General features: G+C 39.5%; 1 protein-coding gene across 1 annotated transcript in view; it reads right to left on the bottom strand.

Moving 5' to 3' along the window:
- Positions 1 to 212: 212 nt before the first annotated feature.
- The window catches only part of lrfn1.2.S (leucine rich repeat and fibronectin type III domain containing 1, gene 2 S homeolog), a 44032-nt gene continuing 24817 nt past the window's right edge, over positions 213 to 19427 (bottom strand). The window contains exons 3-5 of the mRNA XM_018233366.2: positions 16952 to 17445; positions 16784 to 16870; positions 213 to 553 (exon numbers count right to left, since the gene is read on the bottom strand). Coding sequence (XP_018088855.1) covers positions 16812 to 16870; positions 16952 to 17445 — 553 coding nt within the window. The 3' untranslated portion in view covers positions 213 to 553; positions 16784 to 16811. The remainder of the gene's footprint in view (positions 554 to 16783; positions 16871 to 16951; positions 17446 to 19427) is intronic.

Genomic DNA, 19427 nt, shown 5'->3' with positions numbered 1-19427 from the left:
TGGTCTATCCCCTTACTGTAATTGCCCTGCATTGGTTACTCTCCTTGGAAAAGACAGAAATGTATTGTAAGCACTGGGGTGTGCGCTGAATAAAGCTGTTAGACAAAGACTCTGTTGTTTCATATGACCTAGTTCTCCGTGTACAGAAATCTGCAGCACTGGAAAATGTTCTTCTTAGTAATTTTTATTAAAAAAAACTTGGGCATTTTACAAAAGTATATATATATATATTTTAAAAAACTATAAAATGGTTTCCAGTCTCTTGGGGGAGGGGGATAGAAAAGGGAATGGAGAAAGTGTTTTGGAGTGTTTTGGAGAAGATGAACAGTGAGGAGGGGGGCTCAACATGTTTATGTGAGAGTCACGCAGCAAGGAAAAGAGGGGATCAGAAACCTCAGCCGTCCGATTTCCATGGTAACCAGCCTGCGACAGCAATCAGACTACCGATGAGAGGGTCAGAAAACAGCCGTGCTCCATCTCACCCGATGAATCAGCAATTAACTGTCAGATAGCCGTCAGGATTTCCTGAGACCTGTCTACTTAGTTCTTCATCCTTTCAGAAACAAACACAAAGAAATATATTAGGGATCTACCTGTGAACGATTCATTCTGTCTTCATACAAGTGGTCGGAATTGTGGATAAAAGTATTCTGATAAATGCTGAATAGATCAGCTCTAATAAATAATGTAGCACAAACATTAATAATACAGCGCACCTTCTAATATCAAGGTACCACAGAACTAGGGGGCAGATTTACTAAAGGATGAATTGTCACCATCGAGCGCTTCGCACACTTTGCCAGGCGCAAATTCTCTAATTCACTAAAATGCAAAGTTGCATCCTGGGCGCCAAATGCTGCCGTTCATTTATGCCTAGCGAAAAGTCGCTAGTGATCTTACGCTTAGGTCAATTTGAATAGGGTGGGTACATTAAAGTTGTATGGACGTCTTTATTAAAGATGTTGGTGTGGCCACTTTTTATTACAAATGTCCAAGAAACATTAACAAAGACAAAAGAGATCAGATAATGCCCTCAATCGTCTGGGTAAATGTTAACCCAAAAAAAGTTTAAGCTAGGACTTTTGAGGGCAATTCCGCTTAAAAAAAGGAAAAGTCGCCAGTGTTTTTTCAACTTTAATACATTTTCGGCAGACAGGATATGATGTAAGTGACATAAGATTGAGGAAGATGTAACTTCATTTTAGCAGTTCGCCTGGTTTGAGGTGGAGAAGTCAACTCTGGAGAAAGAGGTAACGTTCAGTAAAATCCGCACTTTAGTGAATTTGTGGAGCAACGACCATTTGCCTGAGTGAAAAGTCGCCTGGTGATAAAGTGCGAACAAACGCTAGCGACAGTCTCTTTTGATATCAAATTATCGTCTGCACCTGCACCAGCGATGTCCCTACAGATGTGATTTCTACAGAGTTCAAAGCCAGCATATTGCTTCACTATTTATGCAGCCTCACGCATCAACTGCTCCACACAGATTCAATTCTACCCACTTAACTTTGTGTATCAAGGCAACAATATATTTTACTGTAGTATGGCTGAATTAACCTTTTAAAGGAACCCACCCCCTTTACACAATCGTGTAGATTTGGAGATAAACACTTAGAATAAACTGGAGGTCCATCTTGCAGATGGACACATTAAAGGAAAACTATACCCCCCAAACAATGTAGGTCTCTATTAAAAGATACTGAGTAAAACAGCTCATGTGTAAAACCCTGCTTCATGTAAATGAACCATTATCATAATAATATACTTTTTTAGTAGTATGTGCCATTGGGTAATCATAAATAGAAAATTGCCATTTTAAAAAATAAGGGCCGCCCCCCTGAGATCGTAAAATTCACTGTGCACACATACAAACCACATGTAAGGTCACATGAGCCAATTAACAGACAGAGTTCTGCCTTTTGCTTCCTCCCTTCTTCCTGTTACAGTTAGTGTTGTAGTATTTCTGGTCAGGTGATCTCTGAGGCAGCACAGATAGAGTCACAAAATGGTGGTTCAAGGCAAGAGATGTAAAAGGGCAATATTTATGTAAATATATATTCCAGTTTGGTAAGATTCTTTAATATGTCATTCAATTTGATATAATCTATCTGTTGCTTAAGTATTCATTTTGGGGGTATAGTTTTCCTTTAACAGCTTCAAAATCACTAGCATATTTTTCTAGTACACATAATTCCAGTTAATGATAATATTAAACAGTATAAGGACTTTAAGGCCACTTGGCTGGTTCTCTTTTTGAAGGCCAGGTGCTCTATCAACTAGCAGGTTACTGGGACAGGATGAAGCACTAACATTAGGGGTGTCCTCTCTGTTGCACATGATGTTTCTAGCCCTTATTTTCTGGATCTTTGACTGGAAAGTCCAACAGTGAGTACTGATCCCTTTCCTCCTCCTTGTTGAAGCCTCAGTTGGAGCTAAACTATCTTGTCTACCTCTATCCATTATTACCTACAATGTGTGCCACAGAGCTGGCCTACCACTATCTTATCTATCCATCCAGCAAACATTGGTACGTCATGGAGGTAGCTGACTATACTGCTCTTTAGCATCTTCCATTCTTAATTTCTCTACATCAGACAAACCTCCTCGAGTGAATTTCCTGCCTAAAAGCACCATCTAGTATTCAAGTAATAATCAGTAACAAATATTTTAAAAAAAATATCAAATTATATTTACTCATCAGATAAGTCCATAGATCAGATTTGTTTGGTAATTTCAGTATTTATGAATTTTCTCAGTTGCTAAAAAAAAAAGGCATCCAACCCCCTTTCAGAAATACATACCGTATATACTCGAGTATAAGCCGTCCCGAGTATAAGCCGAGGTACCTAATTTTACCTCCAAAAACTGGGAAAGCTTATTGACTCGAGTATAAGCCTAGGGTGAGAAATGCAGCAGCTTCTGGTAAGTTTCAATCAAAAAGTTGAGGGTTTCTGCTCCCATTGGAGGTGCTGGCGTCTCGTTTTTGGATGCCGGCGACCATTCTTGGACGCCGGCGAATATTCTTGGAGACTATTCTTGGACGCCGGCGACTATTCTTGGACGCCAGCGACTATTCTTAGGTGCCGGCGACAGTTTTTGCGCTTGACCCGAGTATAAACCGATGTAGAGTTTTTCAGCATATTTTGGGGGCTGAAAAACTCGGCTTATACTCGAGTATATACGGTAATGTATCTGCCAAGCCAACCTCTTCAGGGAGGGAATTCCAAAACTTATAGCTCTCTCAAGCACTATCAAAGACATTAAAATAAGCATTACATGGTTAGAGTTGGACAGCAGAAAAAAAACTGTATCTGTATTGCAGTATTGCAAGAATTAAATTTTTTTGTGTTACCTTTTAGCAGAGATGATACATTCTTATGCCTGATATAGAATTGCCTGGCTGCCCACATGGGAGTACATGAAACTATAGAGAATCAACCTTTTTCCTGTATCCTGGGAGAGATTTGGCTTCCATGAAAAATGATACACCTGAGGCAAAGGTTTGCACAGCCATATTGCAGAAATGTATGTGTTCTACATGCTCACAATTGCCTTCTGTCTCTTTCATGCATTACTTTCCAGTATTGGTCCTAGGCACAGCTGTTTGGGAATCTGTTTTTATTTTGTAGTAATGCTGTAGCTTTGGATTATTTACCTGGTTCAAGTTTTATTACGAATAATATTTAGCTGCTGAATTTAAGATTTCTGTTATATCTCCTGAATCCCTTCTCTTTTAATGGGGTATACACAAAAGCTAAATTCAGGTCATCTGACCAATCAATCCACAGACCAAGTGGTCAGATCTGGCAATACACATTGTCTACAACATACAACATACAAAATGGCATCAGCCTGTCAGGGCACACAGCAGCTATAAAAGCAGATTTAGATATAATGGGGACACCACACAGCTAGATAACTGTGATGGAAGAGAATATACTGTATAACCCATCAATCTTCAATTAATACTTGATTTATTTTAAAGAACAGGGTTGCACAACTACAGATCCCCATCTAGCCTGCAGACTCATTCTCTAGCATATCCAGTATAATTTCTAGTGGTACCAGATTAAATATGTGTTTTGGCTTGACATTCACATTTAGTACCCACACAAGGCCTATGCTGGGATGAGCAGCAGCAGCACATCTGCAGGATACTTGTAATCTAAGACTAGGTAGAAGGTGTGGTAGTTGTTGTCACATCCGTCACACAGTAACTAGCGGTCAAAAATTGATTGGTGCTGGTGTTCCTTCATAGCCTCACGGTCATCTTTGTTCATGGTTCTGGGCTGAGGGAGTGCTCTGGTTTCACATTCAAATGAACTTCCCTGTCACAATCTGTTTCTAAATTCATACATTTCAAGTTCATGCGCTCCTGCTACAATCAAGCTCTATCAATAGCTAAACAACCGTCCTTCTCTTCTTTTATCTCCTCTTTATCCTCTAAACCACAAGAACTGTTTGCCATACAGTTGCCCATCTATTTAACCTTTCACTTTAGACAAACAAGTACTAATCACTCCTATCCTTCTCTTGATCCCAGCTCTCCCACCAACTATCATCCAGTTTCCCTTCTTCGTTTGCATCTAAATTGCTGGAAAGGATTGTTTACAAATACCTGGCCCAGCATCTCACTCACAACTCCCTTCTTGGCCTCATGCAATTTGGTTTCCGGCCAACACATTCAACTGAAACTGCACTCACCAAAGTAACCAATGATCTTCTACTAGCAAAGTCTAAAGGTCCATATTTCATACTAATCCTTCTTGATCCCTCTGAAGCCTTTGATACACCCACTCCCCCTAGACAATATATGCTCAGTTGGCATCGACTACACAGGAACACTGCCAAGGAATTATCTTAGACTCTCATCTGTCTTTTTCACCATATATCCAAACACTTTCCAAATACAACTGCATCTCAGCTAAGATACAACCAAAACACTTATCCAGTCTCTTATTATCTCCTACCTTGACTACTGCAATTTGCTCCTCATATTCCAACAAGTCATCTTTCACGATTTCAATCAGTTCTAAATACTGCAGCTGCTAGACTCATTCATCTATCTCACCGCTCAACATCAACTGCTCCCATATGCATGTCCCTTCACTGGCTCCCAATCTCCTCTACAAACATATTCAAAATACTATCATTAATATTCAAGGCAATTAACAATGAAGCCCCTCCCTATATTTCAGCTCGTTTAGGGTAAGGTCACACTGGGCGTTTTGGGGAGATTTGGTTGCCCGGCGACCAATCTCCCCAAACGCCTTCCCGCTTGCTAAAATGAAAAATTGTCGGAGCTAATCCGAAGTCGCCCAAAGTCGCCTCACAAGGAAACTTCTGGTGACTTTGGAAAATGAATCACCGTGTGTGATTAGCGCCAGCGATTTTTCATTTTAGCCGGTGCAGGCATTTGGGGAGATTGGTCGCAGCTAAGACTAGGCGATTAGTCACCAGGCGACCAAATCTCCCCAAAACGCCCAGTGTGACCTTACCCTAACACAACTTTCGCTGTGCTTCTGACCTTCGCCTTGCTTCTCCTCTCATCACTTCAGCCCATTTCCTCTACAAGACTTCTCTCAGGCTTCTGCTTTTCTCTGAACTTCTCTGCCTCAAACTGTCAGATATTTTTCTTCCTTCTAAACTTTCAAATGTTCCTTAAAGACCCACCTGCTTATGGAAGATTATACAAGATATATTAATGAACCAGACATAAATCACAAATTTGTTTTTATAACCCTTATGTCTCAATTGTACCATAACCCTTTAGCTTGTAAACTTTTGCGAGTAGGGCCCTCTAATCCTATCGTAATCTGTTGTTATATGTTGTCTGTTCCCTGTTAGTTATAAGATAATGTAAAGCACTGTGTAATTTGTTGGCACTATATAAATAAATGATGATGATGATCAAAGCAGTTCCTCAAAATCTAGTCCTTTTCTTCCACAGTGAAAAATCTTGCACTGACAATGTAAAGGTGTTTTTTTCCAATTTCATAAAGCCTTAGATCCACAGAGAGAAAGCCTTTCACCTATATTCTGTCATGTGTATTCTCACACTGATGGGAACTTTGTAGCAGATCAACATCTCCTTGCCCTCTCTTTAACCATAATCTTATTTCCTACAGCCTCGCATTCCCCATCCCACACAGCTCATGTTGCAGAAGTATAGAGAAAATAGATGTGTGATTTCAATAGAATGCATTTGAATGACTCTCTTTATCTCCGCCTGGTTAGCCACTGTTCCCTGTTATATGACACATAGCTGAATGGAACAATGAGTATATATATATATATATAAAATGGATCTTGAGGTTAAACAATGCCCATATGAAAAATTAATTTGAAAACCAGATATCAAACAAGGTACAGACAAATTGAACATGAAGTGAAAATAGTGAACAATGCACTGATAAATAATACACAATACAAACTCAATATTAAGACCATATTATGTACAAAGCACATATAGATGAAATATAGATCATGAAAAATATACTGTATTGAATTCTGAATTCTATTGTATAACAGGGCTGCCTGATGATTGACATTAAAATAATTATAAGAAACCTCAATAATAAAAGAATAAACATTAACAAGAAAAGAAATAACATTAAAACATCATTTTTATGAAATTTGTATATTGAGAATACACAGGCAGCCACAACTTCCTTGCATTTTAGTGTTTAAGTCATAGTTACAGTGGGATGGAGATACCGTCTGTCCAATATCCCCTCTTGGTTTATCGGTGGCACATATTGAACTAAATGCAGTGGGGACAGAAGCTTTCATAATAGCACAAAAAACTCAACAACTCTCATATTTGCTTGATCTGTTCATTATCCATGATTCAATGATATTTAGAGCTTGTACATGAAATCATCTGCAAGTATGGACTTTAAGACAAATGCAGAGGCAGGGAATTGTGTTAGCTGTGGAAACTCAACTGGATGATTATTAAAGGATAAGTAAACCTTTAAAATAAGTGAGTGTACAATTGATGAGGGTGCTATTCTAAGCACTTTTGCAATGAACATTCATTATTTATTGTTTTCATTCAAAGATATTAAGGGATACATATACTGTTAATATGAATGAATTGTGTTACAACAGCGCCACCTGCTGGTCAGTTTCCGACCATTCTGACCACCAAGTAGTCAAGGAAGTTGTCAGGAGAAAGAAAGAGGCTGCTCTGATGTTCTTCTGCTTAAGAAAAAAATAGAAACCTTTCTCAAATCTTTCTTAAGCAGAATAACATCAGAGCAGCCTCTTTCTTTCTCCTCACAACTACTTGGTGGTCAGACTGGTGGGAAACTGACAAACAGGTGGTGCTGTTGTAACAAAATTCATTCATATTAACAGTACGGGGCCCATTTACTTAGCTCGAGTGAAGGAATAGAGGAAAAAAACTTCGAATTTCGAATGGTTTTTTTTGGCTACTTCGACCATCGAATGGGCTACTTCGACCTTCGGCTTCGAATCGAACGATTCGAACTAAAAATTGTTAGAATATTCGACCATTCGGTAGTCGAAGTACTGTCTCTTTAAGAAAAAACTTTGACCCCCTAGTTCGCCACCTAAAAGCTACCGAAGTCAATGTTTGCTAGCTTTTTCTGGTCGAACAAAAATTGTTCGATCGATGGATTAAAATCCTTCGAATCGAACGATTCGAAGGATTTAATCGTTCGATCAAACGGTTTTTCCTTCGATCATTCGAACTAACGAATAGCGCTAAATCCTTCGACTTTGATATTCGAAGTTGAAGGATTTAACTTCGACAGTCGAATATCGAGGGTTAATTAACCCTCGATATTCGACCCTATGTAAATCTGCCCCTAGATGTCACTGCTCTCCCCACAAATTCCCCGTCGAATTCGACAGTCGAATATTGACGGTTAATTGACCCTCGATATTCGACCTTAAGCAAATTTGCCCCTACATGTATTCCGTAATATCTTGGAATGAAAAAAGAATAAATAATGAATGTTTACTGCAAAAGTGCTAAAAAATAGCACCCTTATCGATTTTTCATTCGCTTATTTTAAAATCGTACTTATCCTTTAAAAGCTGTTTGAGGGGTTAAGTAATTAAAATCTTTAAAAGACATACAATATAACCACTGAATTTTGGGGGGAAAAAAACACTAATCCCTTCACATAAGTATTTTCTCCTATCGCAAAAATAGAATATCCACTTGTTTAGTCACCTCTACTTTAATGTAATGATCATAACAACGAATATTTTTGTTTGCTAGAAAGGCATCCAACTCTAATCCCAACAATCATTTCCTTGTCACCATCCGTCTAGAAAGTTAGTTCCATGTTTGAATTAAAGAACCCTCCCTATGCGGACTACTTCTTTGCTCTAAGGTCCTGTCCAATCAATAAAATACTCATGGTGGTCTCCAATGCTATCAAAGCTTGCCCATTAGAGTATGCTGAAAAGTGCAAAATAAACGGCAGTGGGCAAAAGCATTTACCTTTATATACTGCCTCGACAGTCACTACTTTGTCATAGGAATTCCAACTGTGTAAGTGGAAAAGATGTGGGAAGAACAATGCCACATTAAACACTAGAACTCCATCTAATAGCTATGGGTTTTTGTTTATATTGTTTATATATATCAATTACACAGAACATTTCTCCACTCTCTCTGCTTTTGCCAAGTGCCAACTTTCCATGCCAAAAACAGGCAGTTTAAGGCAATTTTTGTTTGATTAAAAGGTTTAAGAACAAAATAATTCCCCATAATCTTCCATCTTAACTTACTAGAAGGTTCATTTAGACCACTGAAGCTGACCTGCCTGGTTATTTGAGTTAGTGCCATTTAGAGTGACAGAATAACAGAGTGACATGCAGAATTATAGGGTTTTTTAATAGCAACAGCGGGGAGTTCTTGACATGGTGACACACATAAAAACTACCAGCTTTCACTCAAAGGGGAAAGTGACGAAAAGCTTTTGTGCTTTGTGAGTCACCTTTATCTGCCTTTCTCCATATAGTAGATTATTTAAGAACACTACTAATTATTTATATGTAGAGTTTAATTTAATAACCTTAGACAGCAAAATAAAGGCAACATTCACGTATCATGCATTTTACACATAATTGCATTTATACATAGGTTGACACTATACTGAATTGTAGTGCCACCAGTATTAGATTAGTATTAGTTAGTACAGTGCCATCAGTTAGTATTAGATGAGTATTAGTTATTACAGTGCCACCAATAAGTATTAGGTTATGTCCACACCCCTTAAAGGGTTGCATTAGAAAAAAAGGCTGATCTTGGCAAGGAAAATGTCACAGGTTTTTGCAGTGTTATAAATATGGTTTAAGAAAGATAGAGAAAAGTAAAACAAATTAGCACCATCTTGAACCATACTCTGTTAAAGAGTGATGGGCGAATTTGTCCCGTTGAAAAATTTGTGCGGTGAAAAATTTGCGCAAAGGCATTGGGAGTCAAAATAATTTTGACGCGCGTCAATTTCAACGCCCGCGACAATTTGTATATGCGCGCCTATTTTATCCAAATACATTAAAGTCAATGGGCGTATAATTTTACCAGTAGGTCTTTCCAGCTCACAAGAGGTCACCCATTCCATTTAGAAGAAAAGAGGTTCCGCCTAAATATTCGGAAGGGGTTTTTTTACAGTGAGAGCTGTGAAGTTGTGGAATTCTCTCCCTGAATCAGTGGTACAGGCTGATACATTAGATAGCTTTAAGAAGGGGTTGGATGGTGTTTAGCAAGTGAGGGAATACAGGGTTATGGGAAATAGCTCATAGTACAAGTTCATCCAGGGACTAGTCCGATTGCCATTTTGGAGTCAGTAAGAAGTTTTTTCCCCCTCTGAAGCTATGGATGGGGGTTTTTTTTGCCTTCCTCTGGATCAACTGGCAGTTAGGCAGGTTAAAAGAAGTTAAAAGGTTGAACTTGATGGATGTGTGTTTTTTCAACCTAACTTGCTATGTTACTATGAGAGAACAAGGGGACAGTTAGATATCTGGGTCTGATTCCTTTGTAAACTGGAGTGTAAACTGTATATGTATATCATCTGCATGCAAGTGATGTTTAAAGTGAACTAAATGGATGACGTTTCCCAGGGAAAAGAGTGTACAGGGAACAGAGGGACAAGTACAAAACACTGAGGCACCCTCACACATAGCTGAAATAGAGGATCTGTTACAGAAAGAGTTATTCAGCTAGAAAGGTAAAAGGAGAGCCAAGATGCAGCATGATTACTGATTATGAAGAGCATGATTAATTTGCATAAAAACAGAATGGAAACAGTATGAAAATAGTAAATAAATCCAGAAGCATAAGAATAAAGTAGTATCCAGATTGCACTAAATCCTGCAGATTGTGGGTAGTATTGTGAGAGGAGGAAAGACAGTCCAGGAATTTATGATAATCACTATTATTTCTTGCCAGCCTGGACAGTATTAGCCTGTTAGGCTAATACTAGGGCACTGATGCATAAGAATACACACAATCGGATAACTGAGCTGTCAGTAGTCTTCCTGCCGCTGCCAAACTTGCAGTTTTGGCAGAGGTCGGGTTAGGGGGAAGATGTGGAGCGCAGATCTGCAGAGTGAGTCGCCCTATCGCTGTTTTTCAGTAGATAGGAAGCAGTGTTTTCAAACAACATTGATAATAATACACTTTATGCAGGGAAGTTCTATTATTAGTGTGGGTAGAATTGATTTTTTAATAAAAAAATGTTTTAGTGTTACAGTTCCTTTAACCTATAACTGTATTATTTGGGGATATGGACATGATGCACAGCCTGGTATTTCTTTTTCCTACAAAGACAGCAACCATTTAGCAGAGCTGTACCTCCCAGCTGCACAGAGTTTTAAGGCCAAATCCAAAACTGCTGGGAAATAAAAAAAAAAAGAAAAAGATAGTGAAACAAATATGGCAAGCCTTTGGTTAAGAGAGTTGCTCCCGAAACGCATGGTGAGATCTGTGACCTGTTGTAATAAACCACCTTTTTCTTTTTAACTGGAGTTCCGCCTTTCCATTCTTTTGCATAGTTAAACAAATAGCCTATTTCTTCACTTATGAAAGGCCTTTGGGGCTTTTGGCACGCCTGTCCCTGACTGTTGCAAGACATGGGGGTATATTTATATTAAAAAGTGAAGTTAGAGATCGCCACAGTCCTGTAGAGTGAAATTCTCTCCACTCTCCATTCATTTATTTTTAAAGAATTTCTTTTTAAAAAATTCCACCACTCTCCATTAATTTCTTTTAAAAAATCCCATAGAAATGAATGGGGAGTGGCGGAATTTCACTCTAGTGGACTGTGGCGATCTCTAACTTCACTCTTTGATAAATATACCACTCTCCATTAATTTCTATGGGTTTTTTGAACGAAATGAATGAAGAGTGGTGGAATTTTACTCTAGAGGACTGTGGCGATCTCTAACTTCACTTTTTGATATATATATAGAGTGCATTTAAGAGCTGCAAACCTATGGGGTATATTTATCAAAAAGTGAAGTTAGAGATCGCCACAGTCCTCTAGATTAAAATTCCGCCACTCTCCATTCATTTCTATGGGATTTTAAAAATAGTTTTTATCAATGGGCGAAAGTGACCCCTTGATAAACACGCCTTAAAAATTTTATAAAAATGAATGGAGAGTGGTGGAATTTCACTCTAGAGGACTGTGGTGATCTCTAACTTCACTCTTTGATAAATATACCCCTATGTGACATAGAGATGTGAGATCAGAGATGTGAATCTGATTATCTGTCAGTTGTATTAGGCATAGTCCGCTGACTGGTAATTTTGGTTGATTCCATTAATTAGCAACAATATTTTTATTCTCATTTATTTCTATAGCACTGACTATTTAACCATTACTTCAGAGTGATCATCATTCAGTCCTTGCCCTAGTGGAGCTTACAATGTAAGAAAGCTGTAATGCTTGTGCACTAGATTCAGTTTCCTCAGAAGTCACATAACCTGTGAGTGTGGAAGAAAACCCGAGCACTAGGAAAACAAACAGAATGCTTGCAGATGTGCATCGTCAATATATATTCACAAACAAGATGCGTTTTGCGTGAGCATAGCCACCGTGCATGGTTGTTGTGCATGAATATAGTGCTGGCCGTAATTTTGCGACTATAAATTTGTGCAAACTGTTTTGCGCATATTTTTCTCAAAGTTGTGGCGTAACTCAGTTGCAGAGTGTGTGCATAAATAATCACAATTTGCAATTATGCTATATTTAAAAAGCTCTTAAGGACAATTGTCATGCAAATAAAAATTCACAATCTTGTTTGCTCATTAAATGCACCAAGCTTGTCCAGCTTCTATAGCCATCTGTGATGCTGATGATCTGTAACATATTCTGCCTTATAACAGCTGGATTGTATTTCTCTGTTGAAGGCTGCAATTATAGTACCAATTTCTATCACCTCCTGACAGTGTGATGACGTGTGATGATTTCTGTATGTGTGAGATGATACTTCATGCACTAAAACACTTTAATACCCACAGTATGCGTGAGACAAAAATAGATACAACTCATATATTAATACTGTTTCCTGAATCCATAGCATTCTGAGCTCTCTCTCTCTCTCTCTCTCTCTCTCTCTCTCTCTCTCTCTCTCCAAAGTATCCACACTCCAATGCAAAACATATAAATTGGGGTCACATCCAATATATAGAAAAATTATCTTAAGACCAGCACATCCTTTGAAAAAATGTTTTTAAAACTTTTATTGTCTATACATTGTACCAGAGTCCAATGTTTCGGTCCTCATTAGGACCTTTCTCAATAGGTCTTGATAAAGGTCTTAGAAGGAGACCGAAACTTTGGCCTGTTTTAAATGAGATAAATATGTATTGTTAACCTTTTTCAAAAAATAGCAGTGTGCAACAAATTGTATATATATATATATATATATATATATATATATATATATATATATATATATGTGTGTTTGTGTGTGTGTGTGTGTGTGTGTGTGTGTGTGTGTGTGTGTGTGTGTGTGTGTGTGTGTATATATATATCCTTGAGAAAGGATTGGATCAATAAACCTTTTTCTTCATTTTTGACTTTTTGGTGTCATTGTGCAAATCCTGTAAGTGCTATCATTTTGGACTGTTTATTCTTTATTTGTTGCATAAGCACCCAGGACTCTACTATTTTAAGGTGTGCAGTCTTTACATTATATATATATATACCCTCAAAGTGCTCTATCAATAGGAGCAGCATACTTGCACCTTAAATTAACCAATGTTATATTAATGCTTAGCACTGGAAATTACAAACTCCCTACTCTGACAATCTCTGGATGTATCCCATCTGGCAAATGTTTATCCATAATTGAGTCTGTTTGATGTGTTGGAGGCAATTGCAGTGAATGCAAAGCTGTGCTTGACTGCAGTGCTACTGAAATTAAGGATAAAAATCCTGCATTGTAGGTAAAAATTGCATCCGAAGTAGGGATGCACCAAATCCAGGATTCGGTTTGGGATTCGGCCTTTTTCAGCAGGATTCGGCCGAATCCTTCTGCCAGGCCGAACCGAATCTGAATCCTAATTTGCATATGCAAATTAGGGGAGGGAAATTGCGTCACTTTTTTGTCACAAAAGAAGGAAGTAAAAATGTTTTCCCCTTCCCACCCCTAATTTGCATATGCAAATATGCATATGCAAATTAGGATTCGGATTCGGTTCGCTATTCGGCCGATTCTTTCGCGAAGGATTCAGGGGTTCGGCCGAATCCAAAATAGTGGATTCGGTGCATCCTTAATCCGAAGTTGCATGTGGCACACTGCACTTGCAATCGTAAATGACCCTTTTTAGACACATACTATTCAGAATAAATAGAGACAGGTTTGCAAAGAATCCAAATTTTTTTTCTTTTATCAATTGGCAAATATTGTTACCTATAGGTGAACTAATATTGCATCTTTTCTGCCCTGAAAAAAAAACCACTGCAGTATGGACAAGAGTTATCCAAATCATTTATTCCCATTTTTTGCATCAGCCAGTTGAACACATTTTGAAAAACGGACTCATTGATATTAATTAATGAATGTGTCGATCTTTCGAACACTGTTCTAACTGTGAGGACATTTTTCAGGAAAGAGCTGTTAACTTATTATCACACTGATAGTGAAGTCATAATTCTACCCTTTTTTCCTCATGAGGCAACTTAGGGCTAGGGATGTAGCGAATGGCGGAAAAAATGTTCGCGAACATATTCGCGAACTTGCGTCAAAAATGCGAACGGTTCGCGAACGTCGCGAACCCCATAGACTTCAATGGGAAGGCGAATTTTAAAAGCTAGAAAAGACATTTCTGGCCAGAAAAATGATTTTAAAGTTGTTTAAAGGGTGCAACGACCTGGACAGTGGCATGCCAGAGGGGGATCAAGGGCAAAAATGTATCTGAAAAATACATTGTTGACACAGCGCTGCATTTTGTGCTGTAAAGGGCAGAAATCACACTACGTCACTCAGGTGATGTTTCTGGACACGGAATGTGAAAAAGCTCACACAGCTAGGTGGCACTTGGTTAAAGACTGGGCAAACAATGCCTGCAAGGGCAATGTATACAGTAGTGGATACGGAATATATTATTGCTGCTGTAAAAACATCACTCAGGTGATGTTTACGGACACGGAATTATTATTGTTATTTAGACAGAATGTGAAAAAGCTCACACAGCTAGGTGGCACTTGCATACCTCCCAACTGTCCCTCTTTTGACCACTCAACCCCCTGTCCCTCTTTTGTACTGGAAAGTCCCTCTTTTCTCTGCACTGAACAGCCAGAAAAAAAACAGTTTCTAACTTAATTAGCTTTTGGCAGAGAGCTCAGAACAGCTAACAGGTGCAAATAAGATACTTTGTAACAATTTTGACTCTGGTTGGTGCTGGTGGTGGTGAACTACTAGGAGGAGCAGCACACCAGTCCCTCTTTTCTCTGAACTGAACAGCCAGAAAAAAAACAGTTTCTAACTTAATTAGCTTTTGGCAGAGAGCTCAGAACAGCTAACAGGTGCAAATAAGATACTTTGTAACAATTTTGACTCTGGTTGGTGCTGGTGGTGGTGAACTACTAGGAGGAGCAGCACACCAGTCCCTCTTTTCTCTGAACTGAACAGCCAGAAAAAAAACAGTTTCTAACTTAATTAGCTTTTGGCAGAGAGCTCAGAACAGCTAACAGGTGCAAATAAGATACGTTGTAACAATTTTGACTCTGGTTGGTGCTGGTGGTGGTGAACTACTAGGAGGAGCAGCACACCAGTCCCTCTTTTCTCTGAACTGAACAGCCAGAAAAAAACAGTTTCTAACTTAATTAGCTTTTGGCAGAGAGCTCAGAACAGCTAACAGGTGCAAATAAGATACTTTGTAACAATTTTGACTCTGGTTGGTGCTGGTGGTGGTGAACTACTAGGAGGAGCAGCACACCAGTCCCTCTTTTCTCTGAACTGAACAGCCAGAAAAAAAAACAGTTTCTAACTTAATTAGCTTTTGACAGAGAGCTCAGAACAGCTAACAGGTGCAAATAAGATACGTTGTAACAATTTTGACTCTGGTTGGTGCTGGTGGTGGTGAACTACTAGGAGGAGCAGCACACAAGTCCCTCTTTTCTCTGAACTGAACAGCCAGAAAAAAAACAGTTTCTAACTTAATTAGCTTTTGGCAGAGAGCTCAGAACAGCTAACAGGTGCAAATAAGATACTTTGTAACAATTTTGACTCTGTTTGGTGCTGGTGGTGGTGAACTACTAGGAGGAGCAGCACACCAGTCCTTCTTTTCTCTGAACTGAACAGCCAGAAAAAAAACAGTTTCTAACTTAATTAGCTTTTGGCAGAGAGCTCAGAACAGCTAACAGGTGCAAATAAGATACTTTGTAACAATTTTGACTCTGGTTGGTGCTGGTGGTGGTGAACTACTAGGAGGAGCAGCACACCAGTCCCACTCCCCAACACAGCTAGACTAATAGCACTGGGCTCTTACAGTAGCAAAGTAAAAAAAACAAAAAAGAAAATAAAAGCAGTCCTTACAAGGACTATTGGGTTACAGGCAGCAGTCAGCAGATGAGAGATCAGCAGCAGGACAGCTGCCCACAGCAGCTACATACAGAGCACTGCAGTAGAAGGTAGATTACTAGCCAGCAAAGCTACCTAACCTAAAATGTCCCTCAAATCCTGCAGAGTTCTGTCCCTACAATACAGAGCAGTATCAAGTAGATTACTAGCCAGCAAAGTTACTATCAACTGTCCCTCAAATCACTCAACAGCTCTCTCCCTACACTAGCTCTTCCAAGCACACACAGGCAGAATGAAAAAACGCTGCAGGGCTTCAGTTTATATATGGAAGGGGAGTGGTCCAGGGGTGTGGGGTGGTCCAGGAGGGAGAGCTTCCTGATTGGCTGCCATGTATCTGCTGGTCTGGGGTGAGAGGTCAAAAATAAGCGCCAGCTAAGGCGAACCCAAATTGGCGAACGTCGCGCGACGTTCGCGAACATTCGGCGGACGCGAACAGCCGATGTTCGCGCGAATTAGTTCTCGGGCGAACAGTCCGCGACATCCCTACTTAGGGCAACTTCAGAAAACGAACCGCTGCGTGTGATTATCGCTGGCGTTTTTTCATTTTAGCCGGCACAGGAACAGGAAAGGCATTTGGGGAGATTGGTCGCTGCAAAAACAAGGCGATTAGTCGACAGGCAACCAAATCTCCCAAAAACGCCCTGTGTGGACTTGAATCCTACTTAACGTAAGGTCATTGACAAAGAACTCTTATTCACTGACATACCTTGAACAATGCTCATTGGGGACATCCGTTAGATGTTAATATCAGTCCACTCACTGGAATTTCTCTTCTCCTCGAATGATTTGCTTCCTGGTAAAGAATGAAGCAAATGAGTAGAAAGTACTAAAACCTCAAAATATTTCCTCTACTTTTTGCCTTTTCTCAACTCACCCTGCTCTGGAGCATTGCTGCTTGTTTCACACATATGTTTGGTTGTTTTGTTGGTTGGCACCTCTTCTGCTGTAGCAAACTCTATATTAAGGGGTAACTCCTCAGCACCTCCACTCAGCTTGGCACAAGAGTGGGCACACGCCATAGCTTGTTGTCCATTGGTCTGAGAATACACATTGCTGACTCTGGTTTTCCCCACCTCCTCTTGGCCATTATATACCTTGTACCTGATCATCAGGATGATGATAAACACTAGCACAGATGCCACAATAATTCCTCCAATAATGATAATCATTGTACCTCCCAGGAACTGGGAATGGGGCGGCTGGCACTGCCCACTCTCCTCCTTTGTGCTGAATTGGACACAGCCTACTAATCGTGTTGCAGTCAGTGAAGTCATTCCATCATCATACACAGCTAGGACACAGAGGTCATACTCACGTCCTGGAGCCAGGTCATTGACAAGGAAGCTCCTATTACTGGGGTTGATCATCCTGCAGAAGAGATGACATGGGTCAGTGAGAGTGAGCACAGGTAAAGTAATCAAAGTTAAATGTGAATCATTAAAAAAAAAACACATATAAATTATTATTTATTATGTGGAGGGCAGGATGCAAAGTGCTAATAATTGGTGTAATCCTCAATTTTTTGTACTTTGTGTACATAGAAGAATTAGCACAGATCTCAGCACTCCAATATAGAGCACAGAGACCTCAATCCCATCAGGATAAAAACAATGTAGGTCTATGGCGGGGGTAAGCACAAGGCTGCCTTGTACCCACCAAGGTTGCACTTTCACCTATCACTGAGTTTACAATTCAGTGCTAGATACAGAGCGGAGCTAGACCTCAAGCACTAAGGCTAACGCTGAAATCAACCTGCTGACTACTCAGGCCAAAAATAAGCCCTCACACATAAGACTCCTTTCCACCCAGAACCAGCTCGAGTGCAAGCACACGTGAATGATTTCAACAGAAGAATGTCCCTGTGTGGCATTAGCATAAAGGGAAATGCTTTGCACCTTTTAGTGCTGAACATGGCATATCTTCTCCCTATAGAAAAAAAAGGTCATACCCCCATCTCTTTTTAGACTGTAAGGGGCACATTTACCTAGGGTCGAAGTAAAATCCTTCGATTTCGAATATCGAAGTCGAAGGATTTTGCGCTATTCCTAAGATCGAACGATCGAAGGAATAATCGTTCAAATCGAACGATTTGAAGGATTTTAATCCATTGATCGAAGGATATTCCTTCGATCAGAAAATTGTTAGGAAGCCTATGGGGACCTTCCCCATAGGCTAACATTGGCCTTGGTAGGTTTTAGGTGGCGAACTAGGGGGTCGAAGAATTTTTTAAAGAGACAGTACTTCGACTATCGAATAGTCGAACGATTTTTAGTTTGAATCATTTGATTCGAAGTCGAAGGCCGTAGTCGAAGGTTGGAGTAGCCCATTCGATGGTCGAAGTAGCCAAAAAAAACATTCAAAATTCAAACTATTTTTCCTCTATTGCTTCACTCGAACTAAGTAAATGGGCCCCTTTAAGTCTTTTTTCACACTCATATTGGTTATCAGTTGCAATTTTGTATGTAGTCTGTATGTTTGATGTATGCACCCTCCTACTGTAGATGCAGAATACGTCGAAGCTTTATAAATAGGGATGTAGCGAACTGTTCTGCGGCGAACTTGTTCGCGCGAACATCGGCTGTTCGCGTCCGCCGCAAGTTCGCGAACGTCGCGCGACGTTCGCCAATAGGCGTTCGCGTCAAAATCGTTCGACCATTCGACCATTCGATCGCTAAAATCGAACGATTTTCGTTCGATTCGAACGAAAATCGTTCGATCGAACGATTAAAAATCCTACGATCGTTCGAATCGAACGATTTTCAGATGTTCGAAGTTCGCGAACAGTTCGCGAACTGTTCGCATTTTTTGCCGGTGTTCGCGAACGGCGTTCGCGAACACATACTCGGCGGTTCGCTACATCCCTATTTATAAATATGTATAATAATAATAAGAATAATTCTAACACTAATATCTTACTTTTCACATGCTCTCTCATAATGGATTGTCTCCCTTGTCAGTCATCCAGCTCTCCATGACAGAATGTGATGTATTATATGTGCTAATAGGAGTATACCTGTAATATTGTAGCTAAGTAACCTGTGACAGATACAGTGTACAGACCAGTATTAAATCAGACACTATAAGAGGCAGATTTATCAAGGTGTGAATTAGAGGGAATTTTCGAAGTAAAAAAATTCGAAGTAATTTTTTGGATACTTCAACCATCGAATAGGATACTACGACTTCGAATTTACGAATTCGATTCAAAGTAAAATAGTTTGAATATTCGAATATTCGATAATCAAAGTACTTTCTCTTTAAAAAAAACTTCGACTTCAATACTTCGCCAAATTAAACCTGCCGAAGTGCTATGTTAGCCTATGGGGACCTTCTACAGCATTTTTTAAAGT

Source organism: Xenopus laevis, chromosome 8S (genome assembly GCF_017654675.1).
Source record: "Xenopus laevis strain J_2021 chromosome 8S, Xenopus_laevis_v10.1, whole genome shotgun sequence".
NCBI lineage: Eukaryota > Metazoa > Chordata > Amphibia > Anura > Pipidae > Xenopus > Xenopus laevis.
The sequence above is the reverse complement of the archived record's forward strand: the minus strand, read 5'-3'. Positions and strand labels throughout refer to the sequence as shown.